At 46.4% G+C, this 27,581-nt stretch overlaps 1 protein-coding gene across 1 annotated transcript in view; it reads right to left on the bottom strand.

The window, feature by feature from the left end:
• LOC141093966 (uncharacterized) overlaps nucleotides 1–27,581 on the bottom strand; it is a 146,453-nt gene that overhangs the window by 46,913 nt on the left and 71,959 nt on the right. Inside the window, exons 14-17 of the mRNA XM_073579639.1 lie at nucleotides 25,121–25,140; nucleotides 24,841–24,972; nucleotides 22,102–24,609; nucleotides 19,405–22,018 (exon numbers count right to left, since the gene is read on the bottom strand). Of these exons, the coding sequence (XP_073435740.1) occupies nucleotides 19,405–22,018; nucleotides 22,102–24,609; nucleotides 24,841–24,972; nucleotides 25,121–25,140 (5,274 nt within the window). The remainder of the gene's footprint in view (nucleotides 1–19,404; nucleotides 22,019–22,101; nucleotides 24,610–24,840; nucleotides 24,973–25,120; nucleotides 25,141–27,581) is intronic.

Here is a 27,581-nt window from a genome sequence, read left to right as displayed (position 1 = left end):
TGTTTATACCAAGAAAGGTGACGTGTTATGAATGAGTCACCGGAGGACGAAAAAACAAAAACACAAGCTAAGTCCAGAAAACTGGAGAGGTTGGTAGCTAGCGGATTGCAGACCCCTGATCCTATTCACCACAACTAACAGTAGCTGTGGGGGGCTCCTACGGTGCCCCAGACCCCTCGTCACAGCCGGAGAGCTAAATAAGCCTAAAGAAAGAAAGGGGAAATCTAAACTGCCCCAGAGCAGACCCCAAAGCAATAGACAGCCCCCAACATGTATTGACGGTGAAAAACAGATGAAAACACAAACACAGACAGAAAGACAGGCTGAGCAAATGATGGGGCCCAACTAACTAGATAGGAAAGGACAGAAAAGATGCTGGCTGCAATCCGCAAAAAACCCTGCCAAAAATAATGTCCAACACGTCTGATAGGAAAGGCCCTGAAGTCACTAGACTTCAAAATCACTATATCAGCACTCAGGTATATTCTGAAGACAGAGCAAAGAGATCAACTGATCAGAGACAAAAATGGAGTTCAGCCCGTCCCAACCAGGGCAGGCTGAACACAAACACTAAGTAAACAGACAAAATCTCATGGAAAAATAGCAGAGCAAAAACTTAGCTTTTAGTAGACAGAAACTAAACTGGATGCCAGAGCTCAGAGCTGAAAGGATCACCAGCAACCCTGCAGGGCATCGGCTGCCTTATATCCACTCAGAAATTTCGGATGTCCAATCACACTCCACCTGTTCAGATGACAGGTTCTTCACATCCAGATCAATTCCACTACCTCCTTTCACCAGCAGAGGGAGTTCATCAGACATCAGAGGTGAAGGAGAATATGAACTCATAACAGTGACGATCACAAGGGGGCATTCTCTGCGTCTGGAGGAGAGAAGGTTTTTCCACCAATATAGAAGATGATTCTTTACTATTACGGCAATGAGAATCTGGAATTCCTTGCCTGAGGAGGTGGTGATGGCGAACTCAGTTGAGGTGTTCAAGAAATGCCTGGATGTCTTCCTGGAGCGTAGCAATATTGTATCTTACAGTTATTAGGTTCTTTAGAAGGACGTAGATCTGGGGATTTATTCTGATGGAATACAGGCTGAGCTGGATGGACAAATGTCTTTTTTTGGCCTTGCTAACTATGTTACTATGTTAGTAATTAGTGTTGGCCAAAATGTGTACAATGCAAGAGTTACTGGATAGGCAGCAGAACTTAAACTCAGCCATGTGTGCCACACTGTCAACAGCCAAGACTTCCCTGTCCCCACTATTCATCTTCTCCTCCTCATCCTCCCTCTCCTCATCTTCAGGCCATCGACTCTGAACAGATAGGATAAAGGTGAAGTGGGTAGTACCATCTGTAGTGCAGGCAACCAGTTCCTGTTTCTACTCCTCGTTATCACCCAATCTGCACTGAGACATTGAGATGAGGCTGGGCTGTGTAGCATCACCCTGTATAGTTTCTTGCTCCATCTCAGCTTGCTCCACCTGCAAAGCCTCCTCTTTAATTCTGAGCAGCGTTTCAGTAGACAGAGAAATGGGATGGTGTTGTCATCGCCACTCCCCCTATGTTGTCTGAGTAGCGTTATGTCCACGCGGAAAGGAGAACGGGCATCTTGGTCGAGTACTCAAAGTTTTGGAGAACAACACAGATGTCAGACATCCATGCCCACTCATCAGTTCTTATGTGCAGAGGCTGACAAAAATTCCAACTGGCATGTTGCAGCTGGTATTCAACTGCTGCCCTCAGCTGCTCACAAAGCCTTGCCAACATAAGTAATGTTTAGTTCCCACATGTGGTGACATCGCACACCAGTTGGTTAGTTGGAAGTTTCCATGGCGGTGGCAGCTGTAGCAGACTTGTGGAAATGGGCATACATGGGGCATACTTTCACAAGTAGCTCAGGCTCATCTGGGTATGTTTTGAGAAACTGAACCACTAAGTTGAGCACGTGGGCCAGGCATGGTATGTGCATGAGGTTGTCAAGCTTCAGCGTGGCCACCAGGTTACGGCCATTGTCAAACACGACCATGCCTGGTTGTAGATATAGGCGCGAGAGCCACAGATCAGTCTGGTCTGTTAGACCTCACAACTATGGGCGGACATACCACCTGTGCAGCTGCACCGGGGTCCGGAGGTGGAGCGGGGCGGCTGCAGGGCAGCTAATAATGAGGGCAATCTGGCCTGTTTCTCCGGGCCCGAGGCTCCGGGGGGTCCCTGGCCAGATTGTCCTCATGTGCATTGGGCAGGAAGCGATCCCAGCAGCTCTGCTGCCTACAAGAGAACATTGCAGCGAAGAGGAGCTGCAGGGATCCGTCCTGCTTACTGCCCGGTGCATGCACGTCCTGTCTCTGACATAGACAGCAGCGCCACTGGATGATGTCATCATTCAGCGGCCGGCTGTGCCAGAGAGAGAGAGCAGCTGGAGGCGGTGATTCTGCCGCTGCGGGAGAGCATGTGGACAAGTGAGAGGTGCTGTGTGTGTGTAGAGATGAGTGGTGGTGTGTGTGCATGCATACGTAGCGCTGTGGGGGAATGAGCAGAGCGGTGAATGGTGCTGTGTGTGTGTAGGTGGAGGAGAGGGCATTGATGGGGGAGGTGGCAATGATGGGGGGAGATGGGGAAGGCAATGATGGGGATGGTGGTGGAGGAGGAAATGATGAAATTGTTGGAATGGGCAAGGATGGGGATGTGGGGGAGGAGGAAGTGATGGAGATGGTGGAAAGGGCAATGATGAGGGTGAGAGAAGGCAATAATGGTGGTAGTGGAAAAGACAGTGATGGGAGTGGTGGGGAAAGAGGCAATGATCGGGGTAGTTGAGGAGAAGGCAATGATGGAGGTGGTGGAAAGGGCAATGATGGGGTGGTGGGGAAAAAGCAATGATGATGGAGATGGTGGGGGAGAATGCAATGATGGTGGTGGTGGAATGGGTAATGATGGGAGTGGTTGTGGAAGAGGAAATGATGGAGGTGGTGGAATGGGCAATTATGGGGTGGCAAGGGAGAAAATGATAGTGGTGGGGAAAAGACAATTATGGAGGTGGTGAAGAGGACTTGTAGTGTATGTACTTATGTATAACACAGTGCCTTAGTATATAGTGTACTCACTAATTCTGTATAACACCATCCTTAGTTACACAGTTTCCTTTTATTATGTATAACATATCCCTTATCACGTACCATACCTTATTATATAGCTTCCTCTGCTGTTATGGGCAGTGCTTTCTCTTACATAGTGTATTCTTATTAATTTTGTTATTAACAGTGCCCTCTTTTATTACATAGTCCCCTCTCTTTTTAGATATAAAATGACTGCTGATGGAGTAGCCAGTGACCAGACTATCAGTCCATCAGCTCTTCCATTACAAAGGAAGCATTGCCATACTCCATCAGCCATCATTGCATTATATATCTAACAAGAGAGGATGGTATGTAATAAAAAACAGGGCTCTATAAAAGCCAATATGTAAGGGATGGTACATAACAAGAGAGGGGACTGTATGAGGGACAGCAATATACATAATAAAGGAGACTATGTAATACATATGGTGGTGGCCCCAAGCCAAGCCCAAGCCCCAAGCTGTCATTGTCTGCCCCTGCTCACAACTCAGCGGTGTGCCGTTTGCCACCTAAGCAGATTGGCTTCAGCAGAACCTTTTGCCGCTTGGCCGAGGCAGTGCTTCCAGCTTGCGACTGATGTTGACATTTTGAAGATAAAAGGGTGAGGAGGAGGTGCATGAACTGCTGTAGAAGGTGCGGGAAACTCTGACTGAACCAGGGCCTGCAACCCTCAGTGTTGGTAGCACTTATTCTGTCCCAAGGTCTGACTGGATCCCAGTTTAGACAATTTGTTGTTTATATATGGATATGGCTACTCTTAGTAAGCACCTGTACACCAGCTTTCTGTTGACGAAGTGCCGGTCAGTCTTTTGATATTTGTATACATAGGCTTTCTGACTGAGCACTCCACCCCTCAGCCTCAGGTGTTTTTAATTACAGCAGGATCCTACCATTCCATATAAATGTAGGCTTTAGCCTAAGACAGGATTCACATAAGGCAGGTTCCCAGCAACAGGAATAGTCTTATCGTTGCTGTTGGGTACAAATGAATTGGCCAATTTATGTGCTAAGTATTCTCAATTTTTCCAATTTCCTATTTCAATTAAAATTTCACCCACAATGTTCAGCCAATGTGCCTTCAAGGAAATGTCACATCCCTGGCCACAAGCACTTGTTCATGTGTACATGGTTAAATGAACCTTCCCAATAACAGCGTTAGTAAGTGCACGGCTGATTGTTAAGGGACGCATGCAGAAATAGTGGCAGTTTGGAACCAAATACCGAGGGATGGATGCAGCCATGACGTTGCGGAAAGCTTTCTAAATGGCAACATTTCCAGGACAAGCAGTCTGGAAATGTGGCTGTTAAGTATTCTGTCATGTGGGCGAGTTTCTGCATATTTATGTTTGAGTTCCAAGGACTGGGGTAGGGACAATTGAATGCTGCACTGCGACAAGGACGCGGATGTGGTTACTGACAGTGGTTGCAAGTGTGCAACAACAGGTGAAGGGTGGGAGGCATCTTCGCCTGCGTCATGAACAGGGGATTGGTGAGCACTGTGTTTGGACCCTGGGGTTCAGCCCAGCTTGTCAGGTGTTTTGCTGTCATAGGCCTGAACACCAAACTTAGGAAAACCTAACCTTTGGCTTGGCAACTTCACCCGTGTTGGTGCTCTGGGGAACAGTTGCCTGCTTTGTAGGGATGAGCAAGTAGTGAAGTATTCAGATTCGCTATACTCGTACAGAGTATACCGTAATACTCGGGTATTCGGTATGATAGCGAGTCCAATGATAGTCAATGGAAAATGCGAGTAATTGTCTGCTGGACCCTACAAAGTGGTCTGGGGGCTGAGGAAAAGGCTAAAAAATGTGGAAATGTTAAAAAATGTATGCTGTAAACAAATGTATATAACAAGGGGGCACCTGGTCAGGGGCTGCACGAGTGGTTTTACACCACTGCTTCACTAGAATGTACAACCACTAGTTGAAGTCCTGTGTTTTTTTGCCAGAAGAGCGGGACTCGTACGCCACTTACGCAGTGCCAGTGATATATCAGAAGTGCCGTAAGAGCGAGTGATGATGGAGGCGATCTTCTGACAGCTAAGTGTGTAAGTGATGTAAGGAGAGCGATCTACTCTAGGGGCTGTGTGATGGTTAATGCAGGAAGAAGCCACCCATCATCACAAGGGATTCACAATAATAAAGCTTGGACTACTGTCCTTGTTGTTCCACTGCCACTGCCCAATGTGTAGGCATAGCCATAGTGTCTCCAAAAATTAGCCCAAGGGACTGTATCATAGTTGATGAAGGAAGCAAGACAGGTCTGAAGGGCCAAACAATTATGCACCACTTGCACCAGTGACCAAATTCCGTCACATCTCCTCCAGTCCCTTTCCCCTGCTGTCACCACCCACCTAACAAAAATATTTAACCTCTCTCTTCTGGTATTTTTCACTCCTCATTTAAGCATGCCATCATACATCCATTACTTAAAAAACCATCCCTTGACCAAAACTGTACTGCTAACTATAGACCTGTCTCTAATCTTCCCTTCATCTCTAAACTCCTGGAACGCCTGGTCCACTCCCTTCTTTTCCGCTATCTCGCTGACAACACTCTTCTCGATCCTCTACAATCCGGTTTCTGCTCTTTACACTCTACTGAAACTGCCCTTACTAAAGACTCTAATGATCTACTAACAGCTAAATCTAATGGTCACTACTTAATGCTAATTCTCCTGGATCTCTGCGCAACATTGCACACTGTGGATCATCAGCTCCTCCTCACTATGCTCCGCTCCATCGGCCTCAAGGACACCGTTCTCTCCTCAAGGTGTTGGTGAGAGCATGCTTTAGATTGTTTAAGACGTGCTGGTGTAACGCGGGGATGGCACACTGGGAAAAATAGTGCCGGCTGGGAACAGAGTATCGTGGGGCAGCCACACAAAAAGATCACGGAAAGACTGTCCCCACAAGCCTAAACGGCAACATGTCCACGGCTAGCAACTTGAAATGTGCGCATTCAGTATTTGTGCTTGTGGGTGTGTGGCTTGGTATTTACGCCTCCTTTCATACATCTGGGGAACGGACAATTGGATGCTTTCCTGGGACAAACAAGCGGATGAGCTTGTTGTGGCCTGTGTCTGTGGAACCGCAGCTTGTGAGCAAGAGGTATGATGAGCACCTGCTTCCTGCCCAGCAGATTGGAAAGGACGTATCACAGGCGACATGGCAGTGGTTTGACCCGCAGTGGCAGACACTGATTTGGTACCCTGTTGTTCAGCCCACCGACTAGGGTGCTTGGCTGCCATGTGTTTCCGCATACTGGTGGTGCTTTGGTTGCCTTTGCCCTGGCTTCTGCTCAGCTTCCTATGGCAGATGCTACAGATGACAATATTTGGTTCAGAAGGACTATTGGAAAAAAAATTTCCAGACAGCGGCTGAACGCACCATTGACTTGACTTGGGGCACAGAGAGATTGCTCTTGGCAACAGTTGACACACTTCGCACTCTGCTCAAACCAGTAGCCCTAGGTGCCTTTGTTGGTGCTACATATCCACCTTCTTCCTCTGTAATGCTGTGCTGGCTATGCGTGCCAACAGTCCAGGTCAGATCGGTGGTCTCATCATCGACCCCCTCGTCGTCCATGTCATCCTCCTTCCGTGTTGATATTGGCGACTGGCCAGATGGCAACTGTGTGTCATCACTATCAGCCTCCACCTCTTCACCCGGTATATCACGTGGATGAAAGGGACTTTCTTCTGGTCATGGGGTTTCTAATATCTGGCCATGATCAACAGACGATACCCCCTTACGTTCCTCTTCAATGTCGCGCGGTGAGAGGCCAGAGGCAATGAAAGGAAATGGATCAAACAGATCCTCGGAGTGACCAAGGTTGGGGTCAAATATTTCCTGTGACTCCTGACCGGGTGATGAACTAGGAACAGGTTGAGAATAGGATGACCCATCGTTTGTCATGGACGATTGGGTGCTGCTAGAACATTTCGTTGAGGCCTTATCAGCCATCCAAGACAGTATCTGCTCTTGTTCTTCTGGCTTCCAGACCCGTTTATGTTCCAGACCGGGAAATTTCACCAGGAACCTAGATGCATCAACCTTCTTTGGTCTCACAGACTCTGTGCCTTGTTGGGCAACAATGACCCCACGTCCACGTCCCTTCACAAGCCTTTTTAGGAATTTTGGATTTTTCTGCCATAGTTGCAATGTTCAGATGCAGATATGGGGGAACAAGGAGCAGTTAGTGCTTTGTGGAAGGTAGCACTACAGCCTAGTACTGCTATGTGTCTTACAAACATCTCGCAGCAGCACAAAAATATTGCCCTAAGGTTTAAGGTGAGATTATGCACCCCAGTCACCACACAAGACAGCGGTGCTGCCATTGAAAAATTGCCCTGAGGTTTAAGGTGAGATTACACACCCCAGTCACCACACAAGACAGCGGAGCTGGCTGCGTGTCAGTTGTGCTGTACCCTGCGTGCGTCCTATTCGCTGTGAACACAGCACCGCAACAGCACAAAAAAATTGCCCTGAGGTTAAAGGAGAGATTACGCACCCCAGTCACCACACAAGACAGCGGTGCTTGCTGCGTGTCAGTTGTGCAGTACCGTGCGTGCGTCCTATTCGCTGTGAACACAGCACCGCAACAGCACAAAAAAACTGCCCTGCAGGGGTAAATGAGACCCTCAAAATAGCTGGAAAAACTGTCTCTACTCAGTCCCTGACCTTATACTTTCAGCTCTGAAAAGAGCTTTTGGGTTTTACAGAGGATATCTGGATGATTTGCACCAAAAAACACAACTCTCCCTAGCAGCTGCTCACACTCTCCCTACACTAGCTGTGTTCTGCATGCAATGTGCAGAAAATGGTGGTAGGGCAGGGCTTAGATAGCCTGGCTCTATTATGACTCATAGCCTATGACCCTGGGTGGCCAGCCAATCATAGTAATGCCACCCACAACCAAGAAGGCTGCGGTATTACTGTGATTGGCAAATGCTCGGCGGGAGATCTGAGTAGTGCGAGTCGAGTAGTGAAATACTCGCTATGTTGCGAGTACTTCACTACTCGCCGAGTACGGAATACCCACGATAATGCTCGCTCATCCCTAGTCTCGGGCCATCCCACTGCCTTTTCCTGCCTGTTGTGGTGCGGGTCCTCCTCCTGACTTGCTGATTTAACAACATCAGTAGTTGGAAATAGTCTCATCATCATTCACCTCTTGCAACAGTAGTTGCATTTTCCCACCGTTGTCTTATTATGAGTGAGCTACTCAAATATTTGGGCATCGCTACATGGGTTCTCCTCATGTCCCGCTTGAAATGGGCAGGGTGAGAGGCCAGAATCTCTAAGTGGAAATGTGACCAGTTCTTCAGAGTGTCCAAGTGTGAGATCACTTGTCTCCATGCACTTGGCATGGTGGGAGGATGGAGGTTCAGGGTGAGGATTATGTGGTCTAGAATCACAGCTACTGAGACTGGACCAAGTGGAAGACAGGGTGGTGCTGTAAGCGATATCTATCAATGCAACAAACTTTTAAGAAAACAGGGGGGGAAGTCAGCACTGCTTAAGGTTAGAACGCATAAATTGAAGTGCATATGCACATGATATCCAGCTGTATTCAAAAATGAGATATTTGGCAAAAAAATTGATCAATTCAATTGAGCCACCCCACCGCGCCAAGGCAATCTCATGTGGGGGGTCCTACTCTACATTTATAATAAATACTGTGCCATTACGGCCTCCTAAGAGCATGACCACATCAAGTGCAATCTATACCTGAACATTGCTGAATCGCTCCCATGAAGCCAGATGAAACAAGTGCAGATGAAGGCCAACCAGGTCTGAACACAGACATATCAGGATTGACCTCCACACATTGCCCAACCAGCAAACATAGATGAAGGGCGATATTGGCCCAGACACAGGTGCACAATTAAATAAAGCTTGGGGCAGGGCGGGGCTGCCGTGTGTGTGCACAGCAGCCTAGATCCATCATAATGAACACAGAAAAATTATAGCGGACATAGCCAAGCGTGCACGGCAGCAGTGGTGGTGAGCCACAAACCAACAACAAACTTTTAAACACTGATTTGGCTTCAAGAGTGGTGTTCCATGCCCCCTACAAAGTGGGACAGAAAGCTAGGTCGACATGATGTGTATATGTATGTTGAGCTCCTGCAGCAGGCAGTTTCACCTTGCCCATGGCCTCGGCGCTCACCATCAGCATCACGCCCACTGCCATGTCCCTTACCACACGCCTTGCCCATTTGTGGCGTAGCGGCTACTGTGTGCGTTTGGGAATACTCGCTTGGCAGCAGATTAACTTAGGCTGGTTTCACATTAGCGCTTTTTAAGCGCACGCACGGCCGGGGGTAGCTCCATCCCCGAGCCGGCTCTCTGCCCGGCGTGCCCGCCCCTTGCTTGTAGCGCCGCCTCCTAGCGGACAGCGGCGCCTGCGATCGGCGCACCCTATCTTTAGCATAGGGTGCGCAGATCGTGCGCAGGCCGTGCGCTAGTTGCGCTTTGACCTGCGCTGCGCACTTTTGACGGTGCGCCGTGCGCGCCAAAATCCAAAAAGTTCCCCATGCCCGGGGTTACCTCTCAGGAGCTCCTGCTCCACCGGCTGACTCCTCATCAGTCCAAGGTCCTCAACAGGATGGCGTCTTTCTCAGTGTGGGGTCGTCCCAGGCTCTGCACACACATGTGGTCTGTCCGGGTGCTATTCAGGACACTTGTCCAACACTCAGTCCACCAGGTCCAAGGTTTCAACATATGCTCTAAGAATCGGATCCTACTTCCAGGACCTTGCAACACAGACCTTCCAGGACCTTGCACCTTGAACCATTCAGGTACACACACTCTGTCCATGTGACCAGACCTCACATTATATGGTTGTAACCACCCCCTTGGATGGGTGGTACATGTGTGATTAAGTCAATTCCGGCCCAGCTCTTTGACTAACCCTATAAGCCCCCCTTATAAGTAATACACAACAAACACTTGTGGAACTATAAGTCCCAGCATAACCACATCATTTTGGGCTTACAGCGCAGAGAATCTCTGCGACACATTACGGCCATTTACAATAATACCAGACCGTAAGTCACCATAATTATACCTCCAAGCATATCCTGAAGTGCACGCACAGCGCCCCATAGCTGTAACAGAGGTTACTGCATCATACCCTGTTGAGAAAACTTTCAGAATTAGTATCTCAGGAAAATTTGCCCACCTCAGATGGACTTGCTACACTGCAGTAGCAATAAAGCCATGCTGTAGAAACCAACCAAGTCTGGCTGTATGCTTTTGATGCACAACTGGTGCAATATAAATGCTGTATAATATTTCCCTGCTGAAAAAATTTGCCCACCTCAGATGGACTTGTTACCAGGGCTGGCTCCATTTTTTCATGGACATCTTCAACACATTCATGATGCACAGATAAGGCAGAGAAATATAGGTATAGTACAATGCCAAAGATTTTACTTACTTCTTATATTATACTAGCTGAAGAGCCCGGCGTTGCCTGGGCATAGTAATCAACTGTGGTTAGTTATCACAAATTATGATTATATTGCACATGAAAACATTACACATCATATATTCAACACTACAGATTTGCAACACAAATTAACTAAACGATTACCCAAGTATCCTCTCCTGTGTGATACTTTCTGCTGAGCTGTATCTAATCCTCTCCTGTGTGATACTGACTGCTGAGCCGTGTATCTAATCCTATCCTGTGTGATACCGTCTGCTGAGCTGTGTATCTAACCCTAACCTGTGTGATACTGACTGCAGAGCCGTGTATCTAATCCTATCCTGTGTGATACTGACTACTGAGCCGTGTATCTAATCCTATCGTGTGTTACTGACCGCTCAGCCGTGTAACTAATCCTCTCCTGTGTGATACTGACTGCTGAGCCGTGTATCTAATCCTATCCTGTGTGATACTGTCTGCTGAGCCGTGTATCTAATACTATTCTGTGTGATACTGACTGCTGAGCCATGTGTCTAATCCTCTCCTGTGTGATACTGACTGCAGAGCCATGTATCTAAGCCTATCGTGTGTTACTGACCGCTCAGCCGTGTATCTAATCCTCTCCTGTGTGATACTGACTGCTGAGCCGTGTATCTAATCCTCTCCTGTGTGATACTGACTGCTGAGCCGTGTATCTAATCCTCTCCTGTGTGATACTGACTGCTGAGCCATGTGTCTAATCCTCTCCTGTGTGATACTGACTGCTGAGCTGTGTATCTAATCCTCTCCTGTGTGATACTGACTGCTGAGCCGTGTATCTAATCCTCTCCTGTGTGATGCTGACTGCTGAGCTGTGTATCTAATCCTATCCTGTGTGATACTGGGCTCCTCCTGCAGTCTGTGTCAGAGGGTGGTCTGTGTTGGCACGGTAATAAATTGTGTTATTTCCAGCTTTACAGAAGGACGATAACACCATAGAAATGATAAGAATAATAAGCCTCAGTTACCACAACTGTCTACAAAGAAAACTGTTGCTGATAGCAACCAATCACAGCTCATTTTTCATCTTTTAAACAGCTCTGGGACAGCAAGGCGAGTTTTGAGTGGCGACTTTTGTGTTTCGACTTTTATGTGGCGAGGTTGGTGTATGTGTAGTGAAATGTATGCTGAGGGTGGTATATGTGGTGAAGCACGTGGTAGTGTGTGGCGCATTTTGTGTGTGTGTTCATATCCCCGTGTGTGGTGAGTATCCCATGTCAGGGCCGCACCTTAGCAACTGTACGGTATATACTGTTTGGCGCCATCGCTCTCATTCTTTAAGTCCCCCTTGTTCACATCTGGCAGCTGTCAATTTGCCTCCAACACTTTTCCTTTCACTTTTTCCCCCCCATTATGTAGATAGGGGCAAAATTGTTTTGTGAATTGGAAAGCGCGGGGTTAAAATTTCACCACAACATAGCCTATGACACTCTCGGGGTCCAGACGTGTGACTGTGCCAAATTTTTTTGCTGTAGCTGCGACGGTGCAGATACCAGTCCCAGACATAAACACACACACATACATACACACCCACATTGAGCTTTATATATTAGATGAGTGATAGCTATTGTAATTTCTACAATAGCTCAGAAACTGGTGAATCCTCGCAGCTCACAGTGCATGCCCTAGGGGGATTCAAAAGTTTTCATTTTAGACTGAATAGTATAGTCCTCCATACAGTATAAATGAACCCCATATACTGCTTCATGCAGAATAATGGGCCTCATATATTGCTCCATACAGTATGAGTGTCAGGAACACCACACTGCACTTGCTCACTGAGCCAGTGCGCATGTCCTGAATAAACAAACTGTGCCCAAAAGATACCTGGGGAGCAAGGCAGCGGTGGTGAAAGATGCGTGCTTCAGACAAACAGGACCTGAAGCACATGACTGCCAAGGGGCAGAGTCGGCCACAGGGCTCTCAAAGGAAGCAGGAACAGATAGAAAGTGCTTCAGGCACAGTAGGACTTGAATCACCTGACTGCTGGGGGCGTGGTCTAAGCTCCAGTATCTAGTAGGTGAAGGGAAAACTCCTAGCAGGGTAACTTCGGGACAAAGTTACCAAAGGGCATAGACAGAACGGATAGTCAGGACGTAGCCAAGGGGTCAAACACAGAGAGGGCAGCGCAGTACAAGAGAAGCAGACAGAGGGTAGTCAGGACGTAGCCAAGGGTTATACACAGAGAGGGCAAACAGTACAAAAGGGTCAGGCGAAACTCGTAACAGGGACACAGCAAAATCAGAACCAGACGAACTGTAGCACAGGCACAACAGGGTCAGACACACTCAGCCAAAGGTCAGAGTATAAACAACAAAAGATTGGCCTTACAGTGAGGCTATAAAAAGCCTCCCAGGACCCAGAACGAGGCCAATTGAGTTAACCCTGCAACTACCTGGTCCAAGAACCCAGTAAACCATGACAATGAGTCCCATACAGAATAATGGACCCCATATAATGCTCAATGCAGAATGAGCCCCATATAATGCTCCACACAAAAAAAAAAAAATCAAATACCTCTCCCCACTGGCTGCAGGTCCGAATTACTCAGTGTCGCCGTTTCCTGGCTCTCTGCAGTGTGACTGTTCAGAGCAGAGGGCGCGCAGTGACATCACCTGAAATGTCACAGGGTCAGGTGACGTGAAGGACACCCGAGTTGCGTAGGAACTGGGAGAAGAAAGTATTGCCAGTGCCAGGGCCTTGAGCAAACAGGGGGAGGGGGTTCACTCGCAGGCGCTGGTACCGGGCTCCCCCGATTGTGTGTTAATGTCCCTGATGGCGAGTGGGCCCCCCCGCTTGATCAGGGCCCTGGCACTTGCCCAGGTGTGCCAGGTGGTGAAGCTGGCCCTGCTTGTTACACTCCAGGAGCAATATAGTAATGCCATTGATAACCAGTCAAGTCTGGCTATGTGCTTTTGATGCACAACTGCCGCAGTATAAATGCTGTATAATACAAGTGCTTCTCATTCAATTAGAATATCATCTAAAGTTAATTTCAGTTCTTCAATACACAAAGTGAAACTCATTATATAGAGTCATTACAAACAGAGTGATCTATTTCACGTGTTTATTTCTGCTTATGTTGATGATTATGGCTTACAGCCAATGAAAACCCAAAAGTCATTATCATAGTAAATCAGAATTAACAAAAAATCACCTGCAAAGGCTTCCTAAGCGTTTACAAAGGTCCGTTAGTCTGTTTCAGTAGGCTCCACAATCATGGGGAAGACTTCTGACTTGTCAGATATCCAGAAGGAAGTCATTGACACTGCACAAGGAGGGTAAGCCACAAAAGGTCATTGCTAAAGAAGCTGGCTGTTCGCAGAGTGCTGCATCCAAGCATATTAATGGAGAGTTGAGTGGAAGGAAAAAGTGTGGTAGAAAAAGGTGCACAAGCAACTGGGATAGCCGCAGCCTTGAAAGGATTGTTAAGAAAAGGCCATTCAAAAATTTTGGGGAGATTCACAAGGAGTGGACAGCTGCTGGAGTCATTGCTTTAAGAGCCACCACACAGACATAACCAGAACATGGGCTACAAGTGTCACATTCCTTGTGTCAAGCCACTCACGATCAATAGAAAACGCCAGGAGCGTCTTACCTGGGCAAAGGAGAAAAATAACTGGACTGTTGCTCAGTGGTCCAAGGTGTTGTTTTCAGATGAAATTAAATTTTGCATTTCATTTGGAAATCAAGGTCCCAGAGTCTGGAGGAAGAGTGGAGAGGTCACAATCCAAGCTGCTGGAGGTCTAGTGTGAAGTTTCCACAATCAGTCATGGTTTCAGGAGCCATGTCATCTGCTGGTTTAGGTCCACTGTGTTTTATCAAGACCAAAGTCAGCGCAGCCACCTACTAGGAAATATTTGAGCACTTCATGCTTCCCTCTGCTGACAAGCTTTTTGGAGATGGAGATTTCATTCTCCAGAAGGACTTAGCCCCTGTCCACACTGCCAAAAGTACCAATACCTGGTTTACAAACAGTATCACTGTGCTTGATTGGCCAGCAAACTCGCCTGACCTTAACCCCATTGAGAATCTATAGGGTATTGTTAAGAGGAAGATGAGAGACACCAGACCCAACAATGCAAGACGAGCTGAAGGCTGCTTTCAAAGCAACCTGGGCTTCCATAGCACCTCAGCAGCGCCACAGGCTGATCGCCTCCATGCCACGCCGCATTGATGCAGTAATTGATGCAAAATGTGCCCCGACCAAGTATTGAGTGCATTTAATGATCATACTTTTCAGTAGGCCAACATTTTGGATTTTAAAATCATTTTTTAAGCTGGTGTTATAAAGTATTCTAATTTACTGAGATAATGACTTTTGGGTTTTCATTGGCTGCAAGCCATAATCATCAACATTACCAGAAATAAACACTTGAAATAGATCACTGAACTGAAATAAATTAACTTTTTGATGATCTTCTAATTTAGTGAGAAGCACTTGTATTTCCCTGTTCAGAATAATTTGCAGGAGTAAGAGCAAAAAATATAATTATCCATGAGAAGAGCTTTTGGCATCAGCTGCAGCACCAAGGACGTGCAATAAACCACATCGTATCCCATCAGCACAATCTCTCTCTAAGTGCTGCTAAGTATGAATGTTTATTATAAATTAGCCCTAAAAAGGATTGTTATTACAGTTAAAAGAAACCTTAACGATGTGTAATCTCTGGCTATACGCAACTAAAAACTTTGCCCCTAGTTCAGCAGCACCTCTCCCTGCTCTACCTGTTGCCATTGGTACACTGTGCCAAGTGCATGGCTTCCAGGGTCTTATATAGACCCAATGACGCTATGCGGCCAGCCAATCACAGCAATGCCACAACCAAGATGGCTACGGCGTTACAGTGACTGGCAAATAATTGTTTATTGGGGGAGTGGGGACTTGAGCATTCCAAAAGTGCTCACCGAGTAACACACACACACCAATTATTCGAGTGAGTTACGAGCAGTGATGAGCACACTCACTCATCACTAATCTTTATTTTACAATCTGAAGCTCGCAGGCCGCAGTCACTGCTTCCTAGCAGCTTAAGTTGATTTTGTGGGATTTTGGTGCCACTGGGGGAATAATAACTGATCGGCGCATTCACCTGTCAACTGAAAATGCTGACAGGCTGACTGTTATCAAAATGAACAAGACCTGGATTGGCCGAGACTTCTCATCCCCACTGGATTACAGCAGCGGAACATAAACGAATATTTGAATTGGGGTGTTTTTCTGATGTATTCCCATGAACCCCTTCCAACCCAAAAAAGGGTACATGGTTCATGGTTTCTTCTCCTTCTCCTCTAATCTAAACCCCTCCTATTTTGGAGTGCGCTATGGCCTTGGCGTCTTAGGCAGAGGTTCCGTGACACAAACATCTGGGGAGGGTTTTTCTATACTTGTATTACCATCTGGGATGTCACCTGAGCCCCTGCAGTTGGCCTAGACGTTACATTTGAGGAAAACTCCGATTCCACTCAAAAGGTGTGGCTTGCTTTTTTGTGATAAAATGGGACACTGTCAGTACCTCTCCCTTGGTGCTCAAAAGGGAGACAACAGCCAGAAAAATCCTAGACCCAGATTGTTCGGGGGATCTCAACCTGGGTCTACATATATAAGATATATGCCGTCGATTTGTCACCTCTGACCCAGGGGGCTTTTCGGAGTGGATAGCGGGGCAGGAACTCTGTATAGGGGTGTGAGGATCTGAGGTTGTGGTTTATAATAATCACCTAGGCAGGGAAGCGATGCAACTATTTTTTTTATCCCATACGTCCATGGCTTTACAACAAATCCAGGTAGATGACCAAAATACAAATCTCCCCAATCCACAAGGTACCCTCCCCGAGGCCGATAGTGAGCATCGCCTGATACGGGGGCAGTGGGACTGTCTTCCAACTTTTGGTTAGCTCACAGATTTCATATCTCCTGTGAGTTTAGTCTGTAGTCACAGTCCAGGCTCCACCAGACAACAAATAACACAACCGATGTCAATGAATCCAGGACGAACAATCCCTAAGAAAGTTTGTGAAATGCAGATGACAGATCTATCCAGGGCCGGACTGGAACAAAAAAGCAGCCCTGCCACACAAACCCCACATACTATAATACTCCCCCAACACACAATCAGTGGATTTTGCTATACTTTGTCGTGCCCTTCAACACTCCTCTTAAAGGTGCTATTTGATGTGTGAATGCCGCCGCAGTGCGCATGATCTACCTCTTCTTTAGAGTGTCGGTTCTCAGGATCATGGAGGTCCCAGCGGTCGGACTCCAGCGACTACATAGGTCTCAGGATAGGGGATTACTTGGCATAATTCATTTAAATGGGTTTTCCAATATATACACCGTATGTTTCGAACTATAAGATGCACCTAGATTTTAGAGGAGGAAATTAGGGGAAAAATAAAAACCTGAAGCAAAAAATGTGGTAAATTCTGTACTTAATATTCCCTATCCTGTAAAATATGGTCCCTTCATCTTGATACATATGGCTCCCTCATCCCCATCTTGGTATGCATGGCCCTCATCCCTATCATGGTATGCATGCCTCCTCATCCCTGACCTGATATGCATTGCCCCCTCATCCCTATCCTGGCAGGAATGAGCACCCTCATCCCTATACTGGTATGCAGGGTTCCCATCTTGTCCTAGCATGCAGAGCACCATCCCTATCCTGGTATGCAGGGCCCCATCCCTATCCTGGTAGGAATGGTCCACCTCATTCTTAATCTGGAAAGGAATTATCGCCCTGATCCCTGTACTGATATGCAGAGTCCTCATTTCATCCAAGTATGCATGGCCCCATCCCTATCCTGGTATGCAGGGCTCCATCCTTTACCTGTTATGATTGGCTCCCATCCCAGTCCAGGTGTGCATGGCCCCATCATTATCCTGATATGTTCTCGGCACTCCCTCGCAGCATCTTGTTCCGACCCCAGCAGCTGCTTTATGCTTGTAAGCAGCGCATGGCAGGGATGTCATGTGCTGCTTGCAAGACGAAAGGCAGCTACCGGAATACTCAGTGCTCTCTGCACGCCGGGACTGTTAATCGAGAGAGCAGCGAGTATTCATAGTCTCCCGTCCCCTCCCCCACTTCATCATGTGCAGTCCCCCTCCCCCCCACTTCATCATGTGCAGTCCCCTTTACTCCTTCCCCTGGGGGGACTGCACATGATGACGGGGAAGGAGTAAGTGTCCTGCATGTTAAGACTTCCGGGGCATAGACCGCGCTGGAAAATACCGGCGCTTGCGAAGTAGCGATTATATGCTTCGTCCACAGTCAGGCAAAGCATACTGAGCAGGCGCCGGGGGCCCTTACATTGCGCAAGCGCGGAAACCAACGGTGTCTGTGGTATTCACAGACGAAGATTACGTGAAGCAAGCCGAGGAGGTGGAGGGGAGAAAAGACTCCTAAGCCATGCCCATCGGACTGGACGGCGGCGATTTGCATGCATCCACAACAAGCTAACAAAGATATTTATGCCTCAAAGGTGCGAGTCGGGGGGAGTCAAAGGCCCGACTAGAATCCCTATGGGACGCACAATTTAGTGATATCTTTACATGATATCACTAAATATAGGCAACAAATTCCCTTTAAAGCATGAAGTTAGAGAAGGAGCTGCCATAGGAGATAGTAAGGAAAGAAAAATGTACCAAAGGGCTAAGATTGCAGTCATATCACCATTTAAGGCGGTCCACTACATGGCGTCAGGGGTGTACATGTCAAAAAAGCATTAGTCCCGGGACAAGGGTGATGTGGGTGGGTGAGGCTCCTTCAAACAACAAATAGCAAAACTGAGAAATCCCTCAACAGTAAACAGGGGGATCCAGCACAGCCAATAATCTCCAAAACTCTGTAAGTCGTCCATCCATCGCAACCAGAATCCTCTCCCCTCCAAGTCACTCTCCCTACTCCATAACTAAACATGTGGTTTCTCTACCCCCTTCCTGGGATCGGCCCACTGAATGGCAGAAGTGTACACAGAAGTGTACACATCCTCTCCCTTAAATATTAGCTTTTAGCTCAAAGAATGAAGAATATTCCAGTAACCCATGACCAGAGATTGCATGTCAGATCCCCCTGTAGTGAAGGTGTTCTGTCCTCTATGTGTAAGGTGTACATAAATCGACATAAAGCTAACTCCCTTCACGCAACTCATTGATTGGAGAAGTTTCCGTATTCAACTTTTATTGCAATGAAGCAGAGTGAAACTGTGAAACAACAACAGGAGCATTTAGTACATGGTACATACATAGTAAAGTAATACATGAACTGAAATCACCGATATGTACATAAGTAGTTCCTATTTGAACGGAAACGAGATCTAACTAATGCTGACTACAAAGGAGAAACACAGAAGCGCTGACGTATAGATAGTCCTAAGTCAAAACCTGAATCTCCTTACCGACGGTGCTTCTGTAAGCCGGGAGGCAGAGAGATGCTTCAGTACCACATGGAATGAAAAACTAAAATGGCTCCTGGAGAATAAGGTTATATGATGTCTCCCAGGGGTCAAAGGTAGAGACTACGGTGGCCGGATAGATCAAACAAGAGAAGTAGACTAGAATGAACTCCAAAGCTGTTTGTACAGACAGCCAGTAGGTGGCGCTGTTGCATTATAAATGACAAGCATAAGAAATCACAGAAGGACAATAAATAAACAATTATGAAGAAAGCTGTTAAAGGCTTCACACTCCCCGTCTGATGTCTTGAAGATATCACTTTAACACACTTTAGGGGAAACTAACAGGATCAATTCAGTAACGGGTCTCAAGAAAAGTTTTGAGTGACCTTGCTTCCAAACTCTCACTTCTACTTTCCTAACTTTTCCATCTTCGCTCGGGAACACTTTGGTGACCAGTCCTAGAGGCCATTGGTTTCTCTTTGATTGAGGGTCTTTGATTAAGACAACACTCTCAACCTGCATGTTAGGTTTGTCAACCTGCCATTTGTCTCGTGTCTGGAGAACAGAAATGTACTGTTTTTTCCATTTCTCCCAGAAGGTATTAGAAAGAGTTTGTACTTTCTTCCACTGGCACCTGTATAGGTCTTTTGAAGGAAACTCATCAGTAGGTGCAGCAACTGTACCAACCTTTTGGGTGAGCAGAGTAGCAGGAGTGAGCAAAAGAGGATCTTCTGGATCATTGGATATCAAGGTCAAGGGTCTGGCGTTCATAATAGCTACCACTTCAGCCATGAATGTTATGAGGGTATCGTGTGTGATAGTCAAAGTCCCTAATTGTAAGACCATTGAGTCTAAGATTCTTCTGGCTATGCCAATCATGCGTTCCCATGAGCCCCCCATATGAGAGGAGTGTGGCGGGTTGAACATCCACCTGCAACCTTGATCTGCGAGATATCTTCCTACACATTCATCGTCAATGTTTGAAGGGATCTTCAGTTCTCTGCAGGCTCCGACAAAATTGGTTCCTCTATCAGAACGGATAAGTTTTACTGGTCCCCGAATGGAAATAAAACGTCTAAGACAGTTTATGAAGCTAGAGGTGTCCAATGATTCAATCACCTCTATGTGCACGGCTCTAATGCTCATACAAGTAAATATAACCGCCCAGCGTTTGTTGGTGGCATGACCTCCTCTGGTGCGCCGTGCGATGACAGACCAAGGGCCAAACACATCTAGACCGACGTTTGTGAATGGAGGTTCTGTACTCAGTCGATCCCTTGGAAGAATAGCCATCTTCTGAGACTGGAATGTACCACGAAGCTTCCTGCAAGTGACACATTTGAAGATTACACTACTCACGAGTCTTTTTGCTCCCACTATCCAGAAGCCTGCAGTGCGTAAAGCTCCCTCGGTGAACAGACGACCTTGATGTTTAACTTGCTCGTGGTAGTGTTGCACAAGTAAGGACGCAATATGATTACTCGGGAGTATTAATGGGTAGCTTTGGTTGCTCTCTATCCTTGCATTTGAAATGCGACCTCCCACTCTAAGCGATCCGTTTTTATCCAAGAATGGGTCGAGTCTCCTAAGATGGCTGTCTTTGGAGACACATCTTTGGTTCATTAAACATTCAAACTCTTGCGCGTAAGCTTCTCGTTGAACACATTGTATAATAAAGTCCTGAGTTTGTGAGAGTTCATCTGAGGTACAAGGTCTGCGGTAGCAATGCCAACCTTTGCAATGTTCTGACTGTGGTGATTCAGCTTTAAAGGATCTAGCTATGTGACGTAGATGGGTTATAGCTCTACACAATGACCGCCAGGTAGAAAACTTGTTGAAACGTCCAATACCGAGTTGCTTGTCTGAAACAACTGTATTAAGTGTAGAGACTCGAGGACGAATCTCTATGTCAGATTCTGGTTCTAGCAACTCAAATGAATTTCTTTCCAGAGTTTCAGGTTTTGTCTCGTATAACGATACTGGTCCTGTGAGCCACATAGTGTCTCTGAGGCGAGACGCTGCTACACCTCTCGTGGCGCAGTCTGCTGGGTTTAGGTTAGTTGACACATAGTGCCACTGGGTAGGTTGTGTTGACTTTCTGATCCTCTGGACCCTATTACTTACGTAGACGTAAAACCTCCTGGTCTCATTGTGAATGTAGCCTAACACTACTTTACTGTCTGTATAAAACATTGTATCTTCGAGATCTACGTCTATTTCTGCTGCAATCAGTTCAGATAGTTCTACTGCAAGGACGGCAGCACAAAGCTCTAGTCTCGGTATCGTGAGTTCCAGACGTGGTGCCAACTTCGTCTTGCCCATTACAAAGCCGATATGAGCTCGATTTCCAATGTCTGTAGTTTTGAGGTAACCTACCGCAGCAATTGCTTTTTCGGAAGCATCGCAGAAGATGTGTAGTCTCTTAGACTGGACCTCATCAAGAGGGACAAGTGCGTATGGTATGGGTATGCGTAAGCTTGACAATACCTCTAGAGAATCTCTCCACACTGTCCACAACAGTTCCTTTTCAAGAGGGAGTGGAGTGTCCCAGTCACACGTATCTGTAATTAGCTCTCTGAGCAGAGCCTTACCTTGGATCGTCACTGGTGCTGCAAACCCAAGCGGATCGTATAAGCTGTTTATCATGGATAAGACGCCGCGTCTTGTGAATGGTTTTTGATCACGGACAACCTGAAAAATAAAGGTGTCAGTATTGAGGTCCCAATTGAGCCCCAGACTCCGTTGAACAGGGATGGAATCTGTAGGCAAGTCTAGATCTTTCAGATCGTTAGTGCGATCTTGCTTGGGGAAAGCTTGCACAACAATTTCGCTATTTGAAGCAATCTTATGTAGTCTGAGATTTGAATGGGCTAACACGTCCTGGGTCCTTTTGAGCAAATTGATAGCGGCTTCTGCTGATGGAAAAGACATTAGGGCATCGTCCACATAAAAGTCTCTTTCTACGAAGCGCCTGACGTCTTCCTCTCCTTTCTGTGCAGTTTGAGTCCATAAATAGCAACTGAAGGGGAAGGGCTGTTGCCGAAAACATGTAATTTCATACGATGCTCTATGACGTCTTTGGTAGGATCGTTCTCTCAGAACCAGAAGAATCTTAGGAAGTTCCGATGCTCTGATTTCACTAAGAAACAATGGAACATCTGCTGTATGTCGGCGACGACGGCAACTGCTTCTTTACGGAATCGGATGAGGACCCCAAGGAGGGTGTTGTTAAGATCTGGCCCCGTTAAGAGAACATTAAGGCAGACGCCTTCATAACTGGAACTAGAATCAAAGACTACCCGAATCTGTCCTGGTTTCTTAGGGTGGTAGACTCCGAAGATTGGTAGGTACCAGCATTCTTCCTTTTCCTTTAAAGGTGGAGCTACTTCTGCATGCCCTCTCTCAAATATATTTTTCATGAACAGTAAAAAATGTTCTTTCATGTCTGGTCTCCTCTGAAAGTTGTGTCTGAGAGAAGTAAAGCGTTTTAGTGCTTGACTCTTGTTGTCAGGGAGGCGACGCCTCTGTGTCTTGAAAGGGAGTGGTGCGACCCAGCTTCCTGTCTCATCCTGGAGAAACTCATGCTCCATTATCTTTAGGAAGGCTTTATCCTCGATTGAAGGGGCTATCTTGTTATCTTCCTTTGTTCTGTGGAAGACTGTACATCCTAGTTGGTCGTTGACTGTACCACCAGAGTAGTCTTCTCGCTTGTTAAAGGTAAGATGCACAGGGCCACTAAGATTCTCTTTAAATAGGAACTTGTTAGGGCAGGGTGGCAAAAAGGATGGGCGTCCACTCTCTAGCGAGTTTGTGTACAGAGAGCTCACGGTGGTTGGTTTGTGAAAATCCCTTAGGCAGACGTCGCCTATAATGACCCAGCCTAGGTCGAGCTTCTGCGCATATGGCGAATTATGAGGGCCGTTTACTTGCTGCCTCACCTTGTGTAATCTTATAATGTCTCTTCCTAGCAGAAGCATAATCTGAGCCTTTGGGTCTAGTGCAGGAATGTGGTCGGCTATGGCTCTCAGGTGTCTGTGATGTAATGCCGCCTCAGGAGTAGGGATCTCTTCTCTGTTGTTTGGGATTTGATTACACTCAATCAGCGTAGGCAGAGGTAGAGATAGTTCTCCATCTATAGATTCAATTTGATAGCCTGTTGCTCTTCTCCCCGCCGTCTCACTCACACCTGTGCAGGTCTTGAGCAGATACGTAAAGGTGTTTCCTTCAACTTTGAACATGTCGAAGAAAGCTGAGCTAGCAAGAGACCTGTTGCTCTGATCATCGAGGATGACGTATATTCTTACCGCTTTTTCTCTCTGTCCAACGGGATAGACTACAGCAAGACAGATCTTGGAGCATGATTTGTTACTGAGGCCTTCTCCACAAACCTGGGTACATTGGGGCGTCACTTCGGGAGATGCTGTGGCGTCTTCCTCCCCGCCGTGGTCCGTAGCCTGGTCTAGAGGAGTAAGGCACTTAGGAGCTGATCCTGGATGTAATACTGTGTTGCGCTCTCTGCTATCACATTCGGCACACTTGACTTCTGTTGTACAGTCCTTTGCCAAATGAGCAGTTGTTATACGGCACCTGAAGCAAATGCGGTTTTCTCTAAGAAATATCTTGCGGTCTTTCAGGGGTTTGCTCCTGAATCCTCGGCACTTTAGTAGTGAGTGGGGTTTGTTGTGTAGAGGGCACTCTTTGCTTAAGTCTCTTGCATGGGGCTTCTCTGGGTCCTCTAAGGGTAGAGGATTGTGTAAAGAGTCTGATGAGGATACACTAGTTTTGTGGACAGCTATTGGCATGCCTTTCCCGCTGCGAAGTAATGTGGGTTTACCTACTTTAAGACAAGCAGCGTCAAGCGGAGACAGATCAAAGCTAGGATCGTTTCGGGTTTTTGCCTGTTGATTCACAAACTCTACGAAGAAGGCGAAGGGGGGAAACAAAACACCATGTCGTTGTTTGTACTTTGAGCCTTGGGTGATCCACCTCTCCTGTAAATTATAAGGTAACTTTTGCACTAGGAGGTTGACCCCACGTGAAGTGTCTAACAGCGCGAGACCTGGTAGGTCACCTTCAGATTTGGCGACTTGGAGCTCCATTAACAGGTCCCCTAGTTCTCTCAGCTTCTGGTACCCTTTGTTAGAAATCTTAGGGAAGTCTTCAACCCTTTTGAAGAGAGTGTTCTCTATCACTTCTGGTGATCCAAAACATTCATCGAGTCTTTCCCATATAAGGGCTCGCCCTCTACTAGGGTGGTTGATGCAAATGTCTCTAATTCGCTTTGCGTGCTCTGCGGAGTCTTTACCTAGCCATTTGATTAGGAGATCAACTTCTTCACTTGCTGACAGCTCGAGATCTCTGATAGCATTCTTAAGTGAAGAACGCCAAGCTCTATAACCTTCTGGACGGTCGTCAAATTTTAGGAGGCTCTTGGTTATAAGCTCTCGTCGTGCGTAAAACTTAAGAAAGTCAGGCATACCTTGATCTCTACTCATTGAGTTGTCATTTGTCGGGGCTGGTCGACCGTAGTAATCTTTACATTCATCTGCATAGTAAACATCATCTTTCTCTTTCTCGAAACCTGTGCTCATGTTGTGGAAGTTTGTTGATCTAGGTGACATCCGCATTGCGGGTTCACGGTATACGGGATGATCATATTAGTCCATATAAGGAGTTTGAGTCATAAGGGTTGCGTTCAGTGCAATAGGTTTCTGTGTGAATTCATTGGCAGGAATTGGTGTAGTTCTTGGGTGCAAGTTGTTGTCTATCTTAACGTGTTGCGTTACATAGTCTAGAACGCGCTGTGAGTGACAGGATATGCTGTCACGTTCTTTCTCTGACGCATCTGCGGCCTCTTGTAAGGCCTCTGCTTCAGCAATGGCGGCTGCAACTTCTTTCTCGGCTGATCTATAGTACTGATTGGGTTCGGTGCACTGCGTAGCTTCTAGAAGCATCGTTTCACTGTTCTGTCCTCTTTATGTGTAAGGTGTACATAAATCGACATAAAGCTAACTCCCTTCACGCAACTCATTGATTGGAGAAGTTTCCGTATTCAACTTTTATTGCAATGAAGCAGAGTGAAACTGTGAAACAATAGGAGCATTTAGTACATGGTACATACATAGCAAAGTAATACATGAACTGAAATCACAGATATGTACATAAGTAGTTCCTATTTGAACGGAAACGAGATCTAACTAATGCTGACTACAAAGGAGAAACACAGAAGCGCTGACGTATAGATAGTCCTAAGTCAAAACCTGAATCTCCTTACCGACGGTGCTTCTGTAAGCCGGGAGGCAGAGAGATGCTTCAGTACCACATGGAATGAAAAACTAAAATGGCTCCTGGAGAATAAGGATATATGATGTCTCCCAGGGGTCAAAGGTAGAGACTACGGTGGCCGGATAGATCAAACAAGAGAAGTAGACTAGAATGAACTCCAAAGCAGTAGGTACAGACAGTACAGACAGTAGGTGGCGCTGTTGCATTATAAATGACAAGCATAAGAAATCACAGAAGGACAATAAATAAACAATTATGAAGAAAGCTGTTAAAGGCTTCACAGAAGGCTTCCTTGGGTCTACAATCTACATACATCTACACAATGGGAATAGTGACTATAAGAACAATGGAATGATAGAGTTCCTTAATTACTACTCTTGAGGTTGGCCTTATGTAGGCATAAGATCTATTGTAGCTTGCATGTCTTCCTCTGCTTACTGTCACTGAATGGAAACATTGATTCCTGAGTATCGACACAACCGGTGCTCCATTCCGGAAAGAGTCTACATCCCGTAGAGCAGTGAACTCCGCTCTATGGGCATTGGTCCAATAGTCTTTAGTCCCAGGCCAGTTCCTCACACCCGATATTAGAAGAAAAATAAAATCCTAACTATAAATATAGCAAACAGAGCTAGTTTCTCATATAAAAGTCTCATCATAGGTTCTTGTTCACATAACCTGTAATGTTACATTTTTTCTACTGCCTGCATCAAAGCCAAAGATATTCCATGAGGATCTAGTCAGACAACAGTGATTGCCACTACAGAACCTTCCTGGACTTCTTCTGACACCAAGTCTTGTTAGATATTGAATTATGTTTGGGATCGTGGTCTTGTTTGGAAGGCCCAAATCAAAATTCAGCTTGGTAGAGAAAGCACGGTTCGCACTGACTTAATATTAAAGGGGTTCTCTGATTTTGGAAAAGCCAAAAGCAGTTGGTTGTTTAAAAAAAAAACAAAAAAACTTATAGCTTACTCTTGCATCCTTGTTCCAGGGCTGAGTCTCTAACATTGCTCCCAGTATCAGTTAATGTCTGCAGCTCTGATGTCATATTGACAGTGCTGCTGTTAAGGGCATACCATGAAAGAGAGGGGCAAGAAGATTGCAGCGTGGATAGAACTGCTTCATCATCCTATTAAACAGTGCAGTTTTTCCTTTGCTCTGTTATTGCAAGGGTTAATAAGTTCAGTTGATCTCAGCTGTTCTGTGTTGGCATCTCCTCTCTGGTATATATGCTCACCACTGTCACTTGGGAGTTGCCAATGATAGTTCTACTTCCTGGTTAGGTGTTGGAAAAGTAATTCAGTGGTTGGAGGTGGTGGTTTGGAGAGTTGTTCATGATATTGCTGTGTGGAGTTGGGTTTACATATTCATCCTCATACTCTCCTTTTTGGTTTCTTGTTATGAACTGGTCACCGAGGAGGACAGCAGGAATAGGCTAGGCCACAAGGAAACCAGAAAGGTTGGTCACTTAGTGGATTGCAGACCCCTAATCCTAACAACATAACTAGCAGTAGCCGTGGAGCGTACCTTCGATGCCCTGGACGCCTCCACACAGCCGGAGAGCTAACTAAGCCTAAAGCAAGAAAGGTGAAATCTAAACTGCCCCGGAGCAGACCCCAAAGGAATAGATAGCCCCCAAACATATATTGTCGGTATTTGGTTATCATTTCCTAAATGATCAAATTCCAAAAATATTTCCCCCTCTTCTGTGGTTTATTAGCTTCTTTACTCATATCTGTACATATTTCCCCATCTTGTCTTAATTATGCATAGGTCACACATGCATATAACCGGCTTTGTGAGAATCAGTTTGATTGGTCACACCTGTCTTATCATATATGTTTGGAGGCCAGTGTTTTTCATGCTCTCCCCCTTCTCCTTATACTTCCATCTATACAGATTTGTACCCTTTATTATAATTTGTCCTGGGTCATGTCAGCTGGTTTGCCCCGTTCCCCTGAGTACACCAGCATCTTTGTGTTCTCTAAATCTACTGCTACTCTTATAAATGGGCTCTTTCCCTTCCCTGTGCGATCGCACATGCGCCTTTACTCGTGAGTCCACCTGGACACAACCTGTCTTGTCAGCACGTCAATAATAAAATAAAAAACAGCTAATACAAAACTAAGTATGCTGCAAAATTCTGCATAGATGGCTGAATCTGCCCTCTGTGTTTTGACCATCCTTAACAGAGGTGATATTAGGCTAGTTTCACACTAGCGTTTATTCCACGCAGCGCACAGCGCCGCTAAGCCCCGCCCCCTGCCGGCTCCCTGCCCGCCCCATTCGGTCAT

The sequence above is a fragment of the Dendrobates tinctorius genome, unplaced genomic scaffold, assembly GCF_039654945.1.
Source record: "Dendrobates tinctorius isolate UK_male_01 unplaced genomic scaffold, ASM3965494v1 ptg000063l, whole genome shotgun sequence".
Lineage (NCBI taxonomy): Eukaryota > Metazoa > Chordata > Amphibia > Anura > Dendrobatidae > Dendrobates > Dendrobates tinctorius.
This window is presented reverse-complemented; position numbering and strand designations above follow the sequence as displayed.